At 36.4% G+C, this 16,839-nt stretch overlaps 2 protein-coding genes across 3 annotated transcripts; one reads left to right on the forward strand and one right to left on the reverse strand.

Moving 5' to 3' along the window:
* Positions 1–278: 278 nt before the first annotated feature.
* faimb (Fas apoptotic inhibitory molecule b) lies at positions 279–2,848 on the reverse strand. The gene is made up of 4 exons (XM_039655759.2): positions 2,444–2,848; positions 1,588–1,816; positions 1,082–1,131; positions 279–864 (listed from the first exon to the last, which is right to left on the reverse strand). Exons 1-4 carry the CDS (start codon positions 2,555–2,557, stop codon positions 715–717), a joined length of 543 nt encoding a protein of 180 aa, XP_039511693.1. The 5' UTR covers positions 2,558–2,848; the 3' UTR covers positions 279–714.
* A 559-nt stretch (positions 2,849–3,407) lies between these two features.
* Positions 3,408–15,774, forward strand: ccdc80l1 (coiled-coil domain containing 80 like 1). Of its 2 annotated transcripts, XM_039655732.2 has the most exons (7): positions 3,408–5,521; positions 6,232–6,388; positions 6,461–6,597; positions 6,699–6,850; positions 6,946–7,049; positions 13,107–13,190; positions 13,309–15,774. In XM_039655732.2, the coding sequence occupies exons 1-7, from the start codon at positions 3,881–3,883 to the stop codon at positions 13,605–13,607; spliced, it is 2,574 nt and encodes an 857-aa protein (XP_039511666.2). In that variant the 5' UTR covers positions 3,408–3,880; the 3' UTR covers positions 13,608–15,774. The 2 variants fall into 2 exon arrangements, with proteins under 2 accessions (XP_039511666.2, XP_088990054.1); XM_089133928.1 differs by having other exon boundaries at positions 6,232–6,597.
* The last annotated feature ends 1,065 nt before the right edge of the window (positions 15,775–16,839 follow it).

Below are 16,839 nucleotides of genomic sequence, written 5' to 3' on the forward strand. Positions count from 1 at the left end.
TTATACATACTATATATACAGTAGTTTACCAGCACATAAGTCTAGTCTGAGTAAACTTGTTTAGTAATTTTATACTGTAAGTTTGCTTTAAGTGAACTCAACAGTAAGTGTTTTATTTTTAATTGTTTTTAAGTTGCCAGCCAGTGCGAGCATTTTTGATAGTTTTCACAAAACTTTCATGGCCCCATGAATATTTTGTTGTTTAAATATCTGATCTTTTTTGCATCTATCGCTTGTTTCTGCTTCTTCACCTGTGTTTTAATCTGGAGATTCAGTACTCATTCAGAAGATGCAGTGTCCCCTTCCTTATAACAGTGAGAAGATATAACCATAAATTCCATTAATGGCAGGGTTAAGTAAATTTGAAGTAAATTCATATGTTCACGACACAAAAAAATTGCGTCATACATTTTTCAATCAATTGGTGTCATCTTGCTTCAAGGTCATCTTACCCCATCTTTACCCTGGTCTTAATAATAAAAACATTTTTTTTTTCTCTCATTTTCACAAAATGTGTAATTTATTTATATCAAATGGGATACTTTAAGACCTTTAACCACTTTAAATGTTCTTGTCCATACTCTGAACAAATGCAAACATACTGGATTTATTGAACAGAAAAAAAGAAAAAAAAACTTTTCAGTGCCATCTGTATCTAATTCTGATACACTGTTGGTAAATGTCTGACACATCTGAATTCTATTAGCCTCCATTTTACTCAATGGCCTCTTCTATTCTGATTCCATCCACCAATAGGGAATGAACTATTCCATTCCGTTTCCTTCCACTAGTTGTTGCTTTTATGCAGCATTCACGGTTCCCCACTGCAAAGTGTGTCTCCGTTCCATTCTCGGTAAACTCCCCCTGCACACAGAAATCAATATAAACATAGGCCTGGAACTAAATAAGCACAAGTGATTGGAATGCTGTGCAATGATTAAGATGGTGTTTCATATTTCCACAGTGGTCACTGGTCACACAACTGCTCCATTAGCTGGCACGACTCAGGCTTAATGGACCAAAGTGTATCATAGATTTAAAGGCCTGTGGCAGTGTGAACTGCAGTATTAAAAGTTCTCACCATGGTCTCCATTTTCTGTCCATTGCACCATACATCCATAGTATCTTTCTCTAGTGAAACAGGAAAAAAAAAAAACATGAAATGGTTTGCTAACAGAGATTACAGTTAAACTGTCTGATGCCCGCCAAATCAAAAAAGCAAGTTAGTTAGAGGATCACTTTTCCGTGCTCTTAGTACTGCATGTTGTACACTATAACTCTATGACGGTTTTCAAAATAATGCTTCAGACCCCCACATATGATGAGCCCCTTGTGAAAAATATACAAATATTTCCCCCTTCCTAAAATATAAAATACATTTTCATGTAAAAAGGCCTATTTGTACTGTCAATAAGCTGACCTTTATTATCTGCTGACCCCCTTTAAATTAAATGAAACCCCTAGTCTTCATTATCTTTATACACTAGATATGAATGACCTTGAGATAAATAAGGGCTTTCAGAAAAACTTAAAGAACATCATTTTGCATCATAAATTTAAGAGGGATGTTTTCGCTGTGAATCTTACCTAGAACTATCCTGTAATCAGCATCATCCAGTTTCAGCACCCATGTTTTGGAAATCTTTGATCGGTTGTCCAAAAACGTTTTGAGACTTTTTCCGTTGATCTCCAGTGTGTACTCATAGGAAAACCCAGTGACCGCCTCAATATGTATGGTTGCTTTTGTATTTGTATTCCCAACAGGGAATGTTTCTGTGCCCACCAGTTTGAACAGCCAATCCCTCCTAAACACCTCCTTAAAAAACAAGACTTGATAAGACTTATTGATATGATCTCATTCATCTTTATACTAGATATTATCTCATATTATTATTCTAAATGAAGATAAAAGATAAAAATAGTATATAGCCTACTGTAAATATAAAAACTTGAATCAAAATGAAAATATAGAAAACATTATTAGGGCTACATGTTCTGCTTCTGGTTTTATAAACGTATCTATTAATATCTGTATTTATATTACTTTTTGTGATATATATATATATATATATATATATATATATATATATATATATATGTATATATATATATAAGAGTTCAGATGCAAAAGCCTCTAAGTGCCATTTGAAATTTTCTTCTAAAATGATCATTTTTATCAAGCTTGTATATTTAAGTTCAGTAATTTCACTTAAATGGCAATGACGATTACCTATTAATTGTCATTTAAGTGAAATTACTGAACTTAAATATAGAAGCTTGATAAAAATCATCATTAAAGAAGAAAATTTCAAATGGCATTTAGAGGCTTTTGCATCTGAACTCTTCATATATATATATATATATATATATATATATATAAACACACACACTCATATCATTATGACAATGTATAATAATAAATAAATAGATCATTTGATCTCACCTTCCCATTTATGTAAATTACCCGTTTTCCTGTTGTTGTTCCATGTTCAAACTCAATTCGGTAAAACCCGTCACTCAGCGACACATCCCACGTTCCCACAATGTCTCTGGACATTCTGTAGGCCTACTAAGATCCACAAAACCCAAGCACTCTATTCTATATTTATTTCTCTGTAATGTTTCAGCCTGGTCATTATAGCCATCGTCATGTGTAATGGCTGATTAGATCTCTGTATATTCTTGAGGAGGTTGAGGTTGCCATCCTGTGCTCGCTCAGCAACGAGTGCATTAGTGTAAGAGGCTTAACTCGTCAAGCAGAGAGTAATTGAGGATGTTCGTGTGCGAAGACGGGTTATTTTTTTTTTTACTTCAAGCTCATTTAAATAGACATTAGGCTTAAGAGTAAAAAAAAAGAAAATCAAATGAAATGTTAAAGAGCGTAACCCCCCCCCCCCCCCCCACTCCCCTCATTTTATCTGGTACCAATAGATGGCAGTCCTCTCTCTCTCTCTCTCTCTCTCTCTCTCTCTCTCTCTCTCTCTCTCTCTCTCTCTCTCTCTCTCTCTCTCTCTCTCTCTCTCTCTCTCTCTCCTTTATAAAATATTCTTGAAATATCCAAAGAAATGGTCAAAATAAATACAATAAATATTTTTTTTTTTCTTTTTAGGCTTACGTTAAAACCAGAAGCAGCTGACTATGACAAAAACGCATAGCCACGTATGTGATCAAAAAAAGTTTAGTAGTTAATCTTTAAAAAAAAATTACATATAATATAAATCCCATCATAACCATATTTTATGCCATGTTGTGCAATATGATGTTATGCAAAGTTGATGTAGGACACATTAGCAAGGCAGGCACGCTATTAACATATCAAACGAGAGTGGGCGTGGTCATTCTGGCTGCGAGCCCCGCTTGTTGAGAACTTTCTTCCAGATCTCTCTGTCAGTGCCTGGAACTCAGAGAGCATGGAGAAGTATTGGACACGATGAACGTTTGCTGAGGCTCTTTTCACACCATTCTTTAAACTAAGGATAGGCTACAGAAATTTGACAAAGTGTTTTGGAGTTCTGCTTGTCTTTCTTGGAAACTAGCCTACTTGACGTAACTGAATAATATAATGAGGGGATGCATACGGAATAATGCATTTCTCTCATTCATCTGACAAACTCATTCGCTTTGGATTATGACATTATATTTTTCCCTCGAAGACGATAGGAATTCCTTTTAGTGGTTGTCTTTATATCTATTTTTCGCAGTTTTTCTAAGTAGGCTATTTAATCTGTCTTTTGTTTAAGCTACTGTAACACGATTGAGCAAAAATGCAGGGTTAGTTTGCGTCTCGCTGCTGTTGGATCAAATTACCCAAACCTTTTCACCTATTCCGTGTCATAATTTTAGAGTGATTTGTATTTATGTTGTAGTCATATTAGCAGCAATGAAAAATCATCAGGTACATGTCATTTTGTTTACTCTGACGTGGATTCAAGCCTCAGAATTGGTCCTGGATCACACAGGATCAGAGAGAGGAAATGCACAATTAGAATCAAACACTTTTGTCAAAAAGTACACAAATGATGTGCAGTCTAGTAGAAGATTTACACAGTTATCCACCTCTGGAAACACACGTATACTCAGGAAACGTCAAAATGATCAGAATGTGGAGTCCTCACGACCCCCAGCCAGGAGGCTCCTGAAAGGGCAAAGACAAGTTCCATACAGGAAACCCAGTGTGACTGACAGCATTCCTGCTCAAGAACCTATTTTTCAATCTACTCCATTGGGCACAACTAGCTCCATAAACATCCTGTCCGGTTTTGCAGGTAAAAAACGTGTTCTGGTCATTTCAGCTCCCAACGACTCCGATGGCTATTACAGGTTAATGATGAACTTGCTCAAGCCGGACGTGTACTGTGAGATGGCGGACAGACACATGCAACAGATTATAATATTCCATGAAAAGGGGAAGATGGGAGGCAAGGTGAGCCGTGTTAACAATCAGGGATCTCTGGTGGAGGAGCCGTTGGATCCAGCCCTGGTGCCCAGACTGATGGGCTTCCTGAAGCTGGAGGATGGTAAGTTTGGGATGGTGCTTCTAAGAAAGACCCTTCAGGTAGAGGAGAGATACCCATACCCTGTTCAGCTGGAGGCGATTTATGAAGCGATAGACCAAACTCCTGTGCGTAGAGTGGAGAAGGCCAGGCAAAAGGGCTTTGTGCAAAAGTGCAAAAACTCTGGAGTTGAGGGCCAGGTAGTGCAGTCCGTTGGCTCAAATGTAGTTGGTTTGCAGCCGCAGGTGAACACGACAAAAAATACAGGGCGACACAGGGTGAGACCAGTCCCTCAGCCCACCCAGCTAACTCAGGCACAAATATCAACTACCATCAGTACCACTACAATGACTACAACCAAAAAACTTACAACAACGACCACATTGAAAACTACAACCACAACAACTACAACTACTGTAACAGCACCTACCACCTTTTTTCCCTCAACAACAACTACTATTACCACAAATGCACCCTCCACAGTGGTGCAAACGCATCCACACACAACCGTACCCTGGAACACAGCTGTGCCCAATACCTCTGAGCGGGACTACCGGCCCTCGCCACGAAACCGTCTGAGGGACACAGATACTCGTCTCGCCGTTACCTCTAACTTCAACAAACAACATAAAGGAAAATACCTAGACCAAACGCAAAAGAGTTCAACTGCAATCACACCAACACAGAAGGGCAAACTGCCTGTGGTAAAACATGGCTGGAGTGAAAAGCTTAGTCAGCACACAAGAGAACGAGACACAAGGAGGCCAGAACTTATTACCACTCAAAAGGCGAAAACTAAAGCTGAAAGTGCAGACCGGAGGAAGAAGGTGGATAGACCTGATAAGACTTTAAAGAAGATACCTGGAGGAAAAAAAGGCCCAAAAGTGACAAATGTCAGTGTTCAGATAAAAAACGTTGTGCAAAAGCCAAATGTCTTTGAAGAAAGGGCTGTTGTGGACCAGGCAGCCAATCCCAAGAAATCGTTAGAAACTTTTTTGAGTTACTTTCAGAGAAGACGACGGCTCATAGTACGTATTGTATCTATGAGACATATGAAAACAGTTACATAGAAATATAGCTCAGGGCTCAACAGTAAGGATGGCCCGTTGTGAGAGAGTTTCGGGCCAGTTGTCGATAGCGCTATATCTTGCATTTTTTGATCATGACACATTGCCAAATTTTACTGAAATTTTGAGCCATAGAATTCTGCTTATGGACTTTTTAAACTCACCAGATAGATGTATAAATATATAATGTATACTTTTTAGCTATTGCTGCAATTAACACTTTTAATGAATTTTAAAGGTCGGTAAAAATGTATGAACATTTTTAATATTTTTTTAATTAATATTAAATAATAAATGTAAAAATTACACATTTAAATGAAAAAGATAAATGTACACATTTAAATTAATAACCTCGGAAAAAAATCCTTACTGTTGAGCCATCTTAAAAATAAAGGTTCATTATGCCATCTATAATTCCTATATCTATTGAACTTTTCTATGCACAAAACGTTCTATGTAACGCAAAAATGTTATTAGAATGCTCTTCAAACTAAGAAAAAAATGGTTAATCAAGAACTGATTACTATGTAAGGCTCTCCAAAATGTGAACCATCCCTTTTGAAACCTTTATTTGCTCATTATGTTCCTGAAAATTAAGAAGCATTTTGGTCATTTAAACCACTGAAACGATTTCTAAAAGTGTTGTCTGTTTTTTTTTAAATCTTCTGCAGGTAATAACTGCTCCCGATGAGCAGAATCATATGTACAGTGAACAGAGGGATGAGTACCTGGAGCAAGTGTGTGATATGGCCCTGCGTAAAATTTCCATCATCAGTATCTTTGGGCCCCTCACAAACAGTACCATGAAGATTGAACACTACCAGACAGGTCAGTGCTGCTTACAGTCTTTGTGTGTTTGTAACATGTCCTATCAAAATGTCCTCATTCTTCTTTTAACAGAACAGGATAAGCCCTTACGAGGCCTGCCGGACAGTGATCTCATCAACCAGGACCTCATCACTGCATTTCGGAAACATTTCGGGATGATTTATAATGATTTCAACATGTTGCTGACTGACTTTGACATGAAGGTCAAGGTGAGTCGTTAAAAAAAAAAAAACTTTTGTTAGTGTATATGAGATGTAGATGTAATCACCTAATTTTATTACACAAAATTATGCATTCCTTGTTTTCACAGCAACGATATGAAGTCCCGATTGTTATGCAAGCAGTGTTTGATTACATCGACACACTGTCAACTCGCATTAAAGAGATAGAACAGCAGAGGAAACTTGCAGTTATGTGCAAGAAAGAAGACAAATCAAGATCTCTAGAGGACTTCCTATCTAGGTTCGAAATAACCAGTGTCACTGTCTGAATTTATCATTTATATAATGCATTAACGTAAGGAATTCTCATCTGCATGCTTTCTTATGTCTTTCAAGATTCCGTTGGAGGCGGAGACTGTTTGTAATATCCACCCCTAATGATGAAGAATGGGCCTATCAGCAACAACTCTACGTCATTAATAGCCAAGCTTGTAATCTAGGTGAGATCATTTGGATAAACCTTCCACTCCAATCTTCCACTGTGAAATAAACGTGCTTTTAATGTGAACGTACTAGCGCTATTTACAGTAGACTGCAAAATGCTATAGACAAATCGAGAAGTATGCGAAATGAGAAATGTTCAGTTATAAGTAAACTTTTGAAAATGGGATTCAGAATGCAAGTGGGATTCATGACGATCCCGTTAATTGTTTCTGTGTAAGCTAAACAAAAACGCAAATTTGTGAAAATAGTGACGTTTTGTGCATTATGTGTTCAGTCTAGGTGCGTAGTAGTTTTTCTTTACAAAATGATGTCGCCAACTATACTGTCCTGGCAGTGTAATACAGCGTTTGCAGTTGTTTTCGATGATCTGTGTTTACAAGGATCGTTTTATCAACGTTGTCGTCTGTAGCCTACGTGAAGAACCCAAATGAAATCATTTCCGTATTTAGTACATCATTGTCTTGTAAACGTACCCTAAGAAGTTCAAGAGCTGAATCAGATGTTTTAATGAGTGAGATATCTAAAACATTTTAGGATCCCACTTTATATTAAGTGGCTTTAAGTACTATATGTACTTACATTGATATTAATAATTTGAAGCAATAGACTTATTGTGCACATACATGATTTTAGATTGTACTTATATTTAAAAAATACCTGCAGCTGTAATAAATTTATGTAATTACATTTGTAATTACACTGTTGACCTTTCCCTTACACCTTAACCCACCCTTAAACCGACCCATACCACCACACCTGTACCTAACCTTACCCGTATCACTCCTCAATAGTTGCAGAAGTGTTTTACAATACAACATGAACACAATAAGTACATTGTACTTATTTTTCAATGTAAGTACATAATACTTAAAAACCACTTAATATAAAGTGGGACCCATTTTAGTATATATGTCCGTCCCCAGGACTGAGAAACACTGTTGTAGGTAATATACACTATTACAGGTGTTCAAAAACATTTTGGTCTTCCAAACATCTTGGACGTACAAGTACCTCTCAGATGTTAGTTCAAATTCGCATATTCACAGTTTTCTGATGTTGGTTAATGGTCAAATGACATGAAGATTAAATAACGGTTAAAATATTTGAACATTTTTCAAAAAAAAAAATGTATTATTGGAAAAAATGATTTTAAAACTGGGCTGCACAACTTCTTCTAAAAAAATAATGTTATTTTACACTATTTTTCCACTATTTTAAGTGTCAGCGAGTGTTTACAAATAATGAATATAAAGTGCAGGATTTTATCAAGGCAGTTAGTTTTATTTAAAAAAAACTGAAAAGAAACAAAATGCTCTTGCAAAATCTTCAAAAATAGAAACAGAACAATCAACGTAACTAAGGGTCTGTTTACATGACACCGTTTTAAACAAAAAATGTACAACCTTTTATGGATTTTGGCTGTGTATTTACACGACAACGGCGTTTAGGTTGGCTAAACATGCACACTTTTGAAAACAGATTTCAAAAAGTTTATGAAAACAGTCTCAGACTAAACAACAAAAACAGGAATATCTGAAGACGATGATGTCATACTCATGCGTATCACATGTTCAATCTATAGTGTTTCATTGCCATCTAACAGCCTGGCAGCAGAATGCAGTATTTGTAGTCGTTTCTGCGGATCTGTGTGAATGGGGATCGTTTTGACAATGTCTGTATGCAGAAAACTCAAAGGAAAAACTCAGTTTTAAGGATATCGTTCTCGTGTAAACACCCCAAATGAAAACAGACAATAAACTGAACAAAGACAGTTTAAATACACAAGGCTATAATCAAACTAATCAACTAAATGAATAACAGGTGCACACGTTAATCAAATCAAAGAGAAGCCATGGGCTGTGTCTGAAATCGCCCCCTATGAGGGAATGCAATGAGGGAATGCATTGACGTCACTTTCCCGCCAGAACTACCCTCCTCAGCCTGACTGAGTGGCAAAAGATCTGCTGCGTGGCTGGATTTAATAGGGGAAACTGCGAAAATGCGACTAAAATGAACCATTTTATCAATTTAAACTAAATGTTGGACTCAATATATATAGGAACTGTGTTGCCTGACATTTATGTTTGCCTGATTTCGACACTGGGGAAATAAAAGCAATACTAAACATAAAGCAAATTCGCCTGTGAATGCTTTATTTAAATAAAATAGGTAGGTCTAAATCTGGGTGATCACTTATATCAGTGTTATATATAGCCTATATATATCTTCATATCGTCCAGCCCTAAAACTTTATAGTTTTTTTGTTTGTTTTTTGGTCAGTGTTTATTAAAAAACATCCAATAATGCAGAATATGCAATTATAAATATTTAATTGATGAGTTGTTAATATATATATAACAATACAAAATATATGGGTATGGTTGTACACCTAAATTCAGCATATTGACACAAAATGATAACTGCAAATCCACCTTTCGCTGGCTGGAGTCCAGCTGTTATTGTGAATTGCAGCGATCCATTTGCTCCTCTTTCCATAGCAGTCTGTAAAAATATACCTCCGATTTTTTGTCATTTTCTGTCCGATGTGTTGTCTTGTGTTTTTCGCGGCATTGAAAACATATAAAGCCGCTCAGTCTTTTTGCCACTCACTGTGAGTAACTGCAGACACTCCGGCCGACGGTGACCTCACGCGCATTCCCTCTATACCCTTAAATAAGGGACAGGCATTGTTAATGGTGTCCGAAACCATAGTGGACGCTATAGGGGATTATCACGCTTCCGGGTTTCATGGGCGGTATTTGTCAACTTTGTGCATGTCCACTTCCGACGCAGTTCAACAATGGCTGAGACGAAGGCTATATATCGTCCCCTTGGAATTATAAGGTTCTATCTGCGTTATGAACAGTTTTGAGATATTGAGCTTCAAAGTTTTTGCATTCCATATAGGAAACTGTGTATGGGGAACAAGTTTCTTTCAAACATAAAAATAACAGGGACCCTAAATGTACAAAACACATCACATAATGTAAATAAATTGTCACAGAATAAGAATATGTAAATAACTCAATTTTGACAAAAATGTCAGATATAATTCCAAGGGGACGATATGTCACTGCTCTGTTCCACTGTAAATCTAACCAACAACGCCAACCCTACGTAAGTTTTCATGGATTCCCGACTGAATTGAGTATAAGGAAGAACTGGATTAAAACTTTAAAATAAAACAAGGTAGCACGTTTATTTGCAGCCGGCACTTTAGTGAATCAGACTAATTTACCCGGGATGTCATATAAATAAACTTACACTCTTAGAAGAAAAGGTTGTACAGTATATAGAACCTTAAAAGGTTCTATCAGCGCTACGTATTTGGAACCCCTAAAAGGTTCTATACACTCTTTAAAAAAAGGGTTCCTCTGGGTTCTATATAGAACCCTGGGGTTCCATACTTGGCCAATAGAACCTTTTTCCAAAAAAAAAAAGGTTCTATATAGAACCATTTTGGAGTTCAATATATGAAGCGGGGGATGGAACCATTTCTGGTTCTAAATAGAACCATTTCTTGTAAGAGTGTACTGTAGTCCGTCATCAGTTCGCCAGTGAGATCGGTGATTCAACGGAAGTGGCAGTGCACAAAGATCACTGAATCCGGAAGTCCTGCGTATCAGCGTGATAATCCCCTATTGAGTGCACTTATTCAATCCCACAATGCATCGCAGTATGTACGCTCAATGGTTACAGAATACCTATAATGCACTGTGAGAGCCGCGCGCTTAAGGAATTAAGCTAAATCAATCATCTATCTTTTTCCCAAACCCCATAATATCATACAGGTATAAATTCATTTTTAATTGAGTATTAAATTGTTTAATTAAGGTTTATACGTGCTAGTTTCAATAGCAGAGTTCAGGATAAATGTTTTCATTACTACTCAAGCAGTTTGCTATGTTTCAAATAATTTCAAGCACAAACTGTAAAAGCGGCAGCCCTTCCTAACCACTCATTCACCTCTTTATGTGGGACTAGTGGAGTAATGTTGGGAATAATGAAGGGGCGATTTCGAACACAGCATTGGTAACAAACTGAAACACAGAAAACTAAAACGTGACAAACCGTTTTTAAAATATATATTTTTTTAAATATATATGTACAATCTAAAACCATGTATGTACACAATAAGTCCATTGTTTCAAATGATCAATTTCAATGTAAGTACACAGTACTTAAAGCCACTTAATATAAAGTGGGATCCTAAAATGTTTTAGATATCATAATCTCACTCTGATCATCACTCAAAACATCTGATTCAGCTCATCAGCTTCTTAGGGTACGTTTACAAGACAATGATGTACTAAATACAGAAATGGTTCTTCATGTACAGACGACAACGTTGATAAAACGATCCTTGTAAACACAGATCATCGAAAACTACTACAAACGCTGTATTACGCTGCCAGGACAGTAGTTGGCGATATCATTTTGTAAAGAAAAACTACTACGCACCTAGACTGAACACATAATGCACAAAACGTCACTATTTTCACAAATTTGCGTTTTTGTAGCTTACACAGAAACAAATAACGGTATCGTTCTGAATCCCATTTTCAAAAGTTTACTTATTTTTTTCAGGCCCCCAAAACTGAACATTTCTCATTTCGCATATATCTCGATTTGTCTATAGCATTTTGCAGTCTACTGTAAATAGCGCTAGTACGTTCACATTTAAAAGCACGTTTATTTCATATACCTGTAACCATGTTTTAAATGCTTGACTTTCAAACATTCAAATCCTCAAATCCAGAAAGTGAACCAAGAGCACACAGTGACAGCATCCTTAAAATGCACATAAAACAGAACCAACCCGCTTTAGGATACTGATACTGCTGAGTGTACAAAACAGTGCTGCTCTTTACTCTAAAACACACAACTCAACAGACTACATTTATTTCATTAACCAAAGCCTTTGATAAGCTATATCGCGATTTCTATTTTATTTTTGATTAATTGTGAACCCCCATTTAGTTATTCAAATTTTACATTCGATTTAATTAATTATTAGATTTTCATCACCCCCGATTTTGGGAACCCTGTAACCTATAATGTAAAAGACCTTAATGGTCATAATGTAGTTCAGACAACATCCATTATAAAAGGATTTCTAATAAGCTAGTGGAATCATTTAATTTTTCATTAGTAGAATTGTTCATGACACATTGTGTAAAACCAGCCAATCTGAGAATGTACTAGATTTAGAAAAAACAGGAAAGTCGAGACTACATGACACCGCACTCAAACTATCAATATTAGTACTTTTTTTGTGAACTGTATACAAAAAGCTCTTAAGAGCTTTGCTATATCAACATCACTCCCACTTGTTTATGTAACTTAGAAAAAAGACACTTTTTGTTTATTGAAATTCCATGTTAAGCATTTGTAAACAAATTTTGGGGTCCGGTCAACACCCGGCCAATGCGATAACGTCAACAGCTGTGATTTGTTTAGACGTTCCAATCAAAAAAAATGCATGACTTGCTCTATAATATCTGAATGTCTTACCTCCAAACAAACCCGTTATTCCAATTTAAGAACTAACATAAAAAAAAAAAAACTATTTGCACTAGGAAATCATCAAGTCAGATGCCAGAGGATTCTCCAGAGAGCTGCCCACTTATAAAAAAGCACATATGGAATTGATACTTGTCTTTTAATTGGAACCAGCTCTTATCTGCACAAGAGCCCTCAATCACAAATGGCTCTGAGGAATGGCACTAATAAAAATAGGATGACGCAGTCCATTTGCAGCTCTTTTGTTAGCTATTTTGGAAGTAGGAACATTTTTAGGAATCTTTCTCTGCATTCTTCACAATCCAGGAGGACCCGTGGATGTTTGAGTCGTGCGTAGCGATCCAACAGAGACCACTTCCTCTCTGGGGCATGACAGCTTGATTGATGCCCTCATAAACAAAGGCCCGTTTTAGAACAATTTTTTTTAATGCAAATCACATGCAAGTTTCAGAGACCATCTATGTGAAAATTCTCTTGAATTCTTTTGTTGTTTATATGTTAAGTCTTCCTTTTTGTCCATAAATTCACAGGGCTGCGGCACATATCTGTACTGAAAATTACTGGAAAAACGCTGGATGACATGAGTGGAGTCCTGGAGCTTTACCCCATAAATGGTGAGATTAGAGACTCGTTTCGCAGTGAACAAATCTCGCTCGCTTTTATTGTCGGACTGCAGATGTAGTGCTGATTTATTGTTAAAAGAAAATGAGGAAACTGTGGTTTGTATTGCAGGAAGTGCATCAGTGGACCGTGAGGACCTGTCGGCCTCGCTGGTGCAGGACATCAGAAACTACTTCCAGATCAGCCACGAGTATTTCTCCATGCTGCTTGTTGGGAAAGACGGCAATGTGAAATCCTGGTACCCCTCGCCCATGTGGTCCATGTCAATCATTTACGAGCTGGTGGACTCCATGCAGCTTCGCAGGCAGGAGATGGCCATCCAGCAGTCTCTCGGCATGCGTTGCCCAGACGACGACTACAGTCACCATGAGGGTTACCATGAGGGCTATCATCGGGGTTACGGTTATTAAAGGGGTGGTTTACTGCTTTTTTTCGTTGCATGATTGTGTTTATGGGGTGCAATATAACATGTATTTGAGGTTTTTCTTTTTTAAAAAGTCTTACTTTTCATCATTTTCACCTTTATTGTAAGCCGCTTTCTCCACTGTCATTTGAACGACCGGTTTGCATCCTGAGTCTATGAAACCACTCCCTCAGAAACAAGCAATGGGCTCAGATTGGTTAGTTTGGGCCGGTGTGTTGTGATTGGCTAAACTGCGTAGTGCACATTGTCCGGAAACTTCACGCCCATTACCTGTAGGGGCGAAAGCATGTGCTCCTGTCAAATGTAATTAATGACAGTTTGAGCCAGAATCAGACCCAGAAAGCTGCGGCAAGCAGAAGAACCTCCCCAAATATGGCTCTTACAAAACGTTTCTGAATGGTAGGGTTGGGTATCGTTTGAATTTTTGAACGATTCTGATTCCGATTCCGATTCCTTGTTTCGATTCCGGTTCCTAACGATTCTCGATTCCGATTCTTTTAAGAGGCAGGGTCAAAAAAGTTTAGCTAACCTTGCTAACCAACGGCCTTTCTGAAGGAAATACTCCTTCTGTAAAAATACTCCTTTTGTCACAAATTTTGCATTTTGCCGAGATTTCGTTATTTTTAGAAAAGTGAAGCCACACTTTGGATCGCCGACGTAAGGTACTCATGTTCGACTCGCGTGGTTATGCCAACACTTCCGGTAGACGCTTCTTCGTTGGTGTTGTTCAGCGGTTTCTTCTTCCGCTCGGCGGATTGTGAATATCGAAACTAGGAATCGAAATTTTAACTTTTGAACGATTCCGGGAAAAACTAAAAGTTAGTCTCGGTTCCACTTCCAATCGATACTCGATTCTCGATACCCAACCCTACTGAATGGTAATTTGCCTGTATTTTTTTTTTACTTTATACACGTTTGTCTTTCACAAAATAGCATCAAGCTAACTGGCTACTATATACACAAACAGCGTTGACTTTGGTTTACGTTGATCAAATTGAAAAATAACGTCATAAAGTATATGAAAAATACCTTTACAAAATTAGCACATATACAATTCAGGTCCAAAATGTAGACACGAAATAGCATAACTAAGTGGCTAAAGCTAGCGCTGGCATTTGCTAGCATTAGCACAGAGAGCTAAATTATGATTGTAATTTTCAGGAACATAATCAAACATAAATTGTATCCATTGTTGACGAAGTACAGCGTCCGTAGGAAGCCCGAACACAGAAGACCTGACAGCTGGGTGAAAATAACACACTTTCGATGAGCCGCAGAAATATGGACATGCCCTTTTTTGCATATTCCGGAGGGAGGGTTGATGTAAATGTATGGGTTAGTTACGTATAAGACGCGTTGTAGTCCCATTCGAGTCGTTTTTGTAGGCATTAAACTTCCTGATTTTTAAAAGACAATATCTCTGCTTACATTGAACTTTCAATGCTGCAACTTTGCAGATACTGTTCATGCACCAACAGCAACATTACACACTATTGAAAATGAAAAAAGTGAAATCGCAATCAACCACCCCTTTAAGAACAGTTAGAGGCTGTTCTTTGAGGCTGTGCACTCCCTACAGGGAAAAGTGTGAAGAGTTTCAAATGTCAGAAGACATTGCCTTTGCAGATTTTTTACTAAACAGTACAATTAGCATTATATCTACTGTTTTGTGGAAGCTGATATTTAGATTTGCTCTTGTCATGAATGAAACACTTTACAATAAGGTGCATTAGTTAACAATACTTCTACGGCATTCATTAATCTTAGTTATCAATTTCAACATTTACTTATATATTATTAAAATCAAAGGTTGTATTTGTTAAAATTAGTTAATGCACTGTGATAAACAGCATTTGTATTAATTATCAAAGATTAATCATACTGTAACAAATGTTTTGTTCATTGTTAGGTTATGTTAACTAATGAACCTTATTGTAAAGTGTTACCACTTATGTGTTTGATTCTTGTTTTATGTTTTACAACTTGAACGTATACTTGCATGTGTGTTTGCAGTTTATTTTTAGCCATACATTTATGAATTTAACAGTAAAACATATTCATTGCTAATAAGGAAAAAAAGTTATTTATTTGTGTGTATTTTGTTCCACAATTAATGATATATATTTTGTTGATAAATTGAGTCACAAGTAAAAAATAAAATAAAAAATATTCTGGGAACATTTTGTATCCATTTAATCTGGAATTTATCTACTGCCCTCTACTGGGCATTCAGGGGTATTAAAATATGATTGTAACTTTAGTTATAAGACATTTAGTGAATTAACATAATTTTCATACATTGCCTAATGACATGGATGATTTAAAATGAATAATTAAAAAAAGGCTAAATGTTAAATGTGTTAATTAGTATATGCAATTATGCAATGTGAAACAAGATTAAATAATTTGTACATATCTTTAAAAATGTCATACCAAAAGAAATGCACAGATCCACAAAATGTGATCAGGTTATTTCGATTTTATTTTAGAAAACCTCTACAGAACAATATCTGTTAAAGAAAAAAAAAAAGAGCAGCACTAGAAGATCATACTTCTTCAGTATCCAACATCATAGAGCACACAACACCTTACAATATAATAAATATACCTTACAAATATTAATTCCACACACAAAACTCACACAACCCCGTCTTTGGTCTCAAATGTCCACAATACTACACAATAAGACAGAAATCTAAAAAAAAAAAAAAATCAACATAAAAGTACATTAGTTATAATGTTGGCACAATCATGACATTTTTTTAGTCCATCAAGACAATTGTATGTTATTGCTTTTTTAACATTCAAAATGTTATTTTTAAAAGAAGGCTGAATAGGCAAGAAAACATTTCTTATGATAGTGTTACTAGCACTGCATATTTCTAAAACAGCTTTCTACTGTATATTTTTTTTCTGTAAAGCTAGACCCTAAAGATTTATAGATCTCACTGTGTACTAGTGTAGTTAATTGATTATTCTGTATACAGGAATTGTGAATGCTGAATCTTATTATTCTAAGTCTTGATCTAAATAATTCATTTCCTTCGATTGTAACACGATACATCAAGGACTAATGTGTTCAATAATGTTCTGGTGTTCAAACACACAGACATGCTCCCCTTTATCTGTAAATGAAGAAATATTTTTTTTGAAAAATAATGTATTGAATAAAACATAGATGGGATGGGGTGGTGATGGCGCAGTGGATACGACATGCC

The sequence above is a fragment of the Pimephales promelas genome, chromosome 8 (genome assembly GCF_988280905.1).
Source record: "Pimephales promelas chromosome 8, fPimPro1.hap1.1, whole genome shotgun sequence".
NCBI classification, from domain to species: domain Eukaryota; kingdom Metazoa; phylum Chordata; class Actinopteri; order Cypriniformes; family Leuciscidae; genus Pimephales; species Pimephales promelas.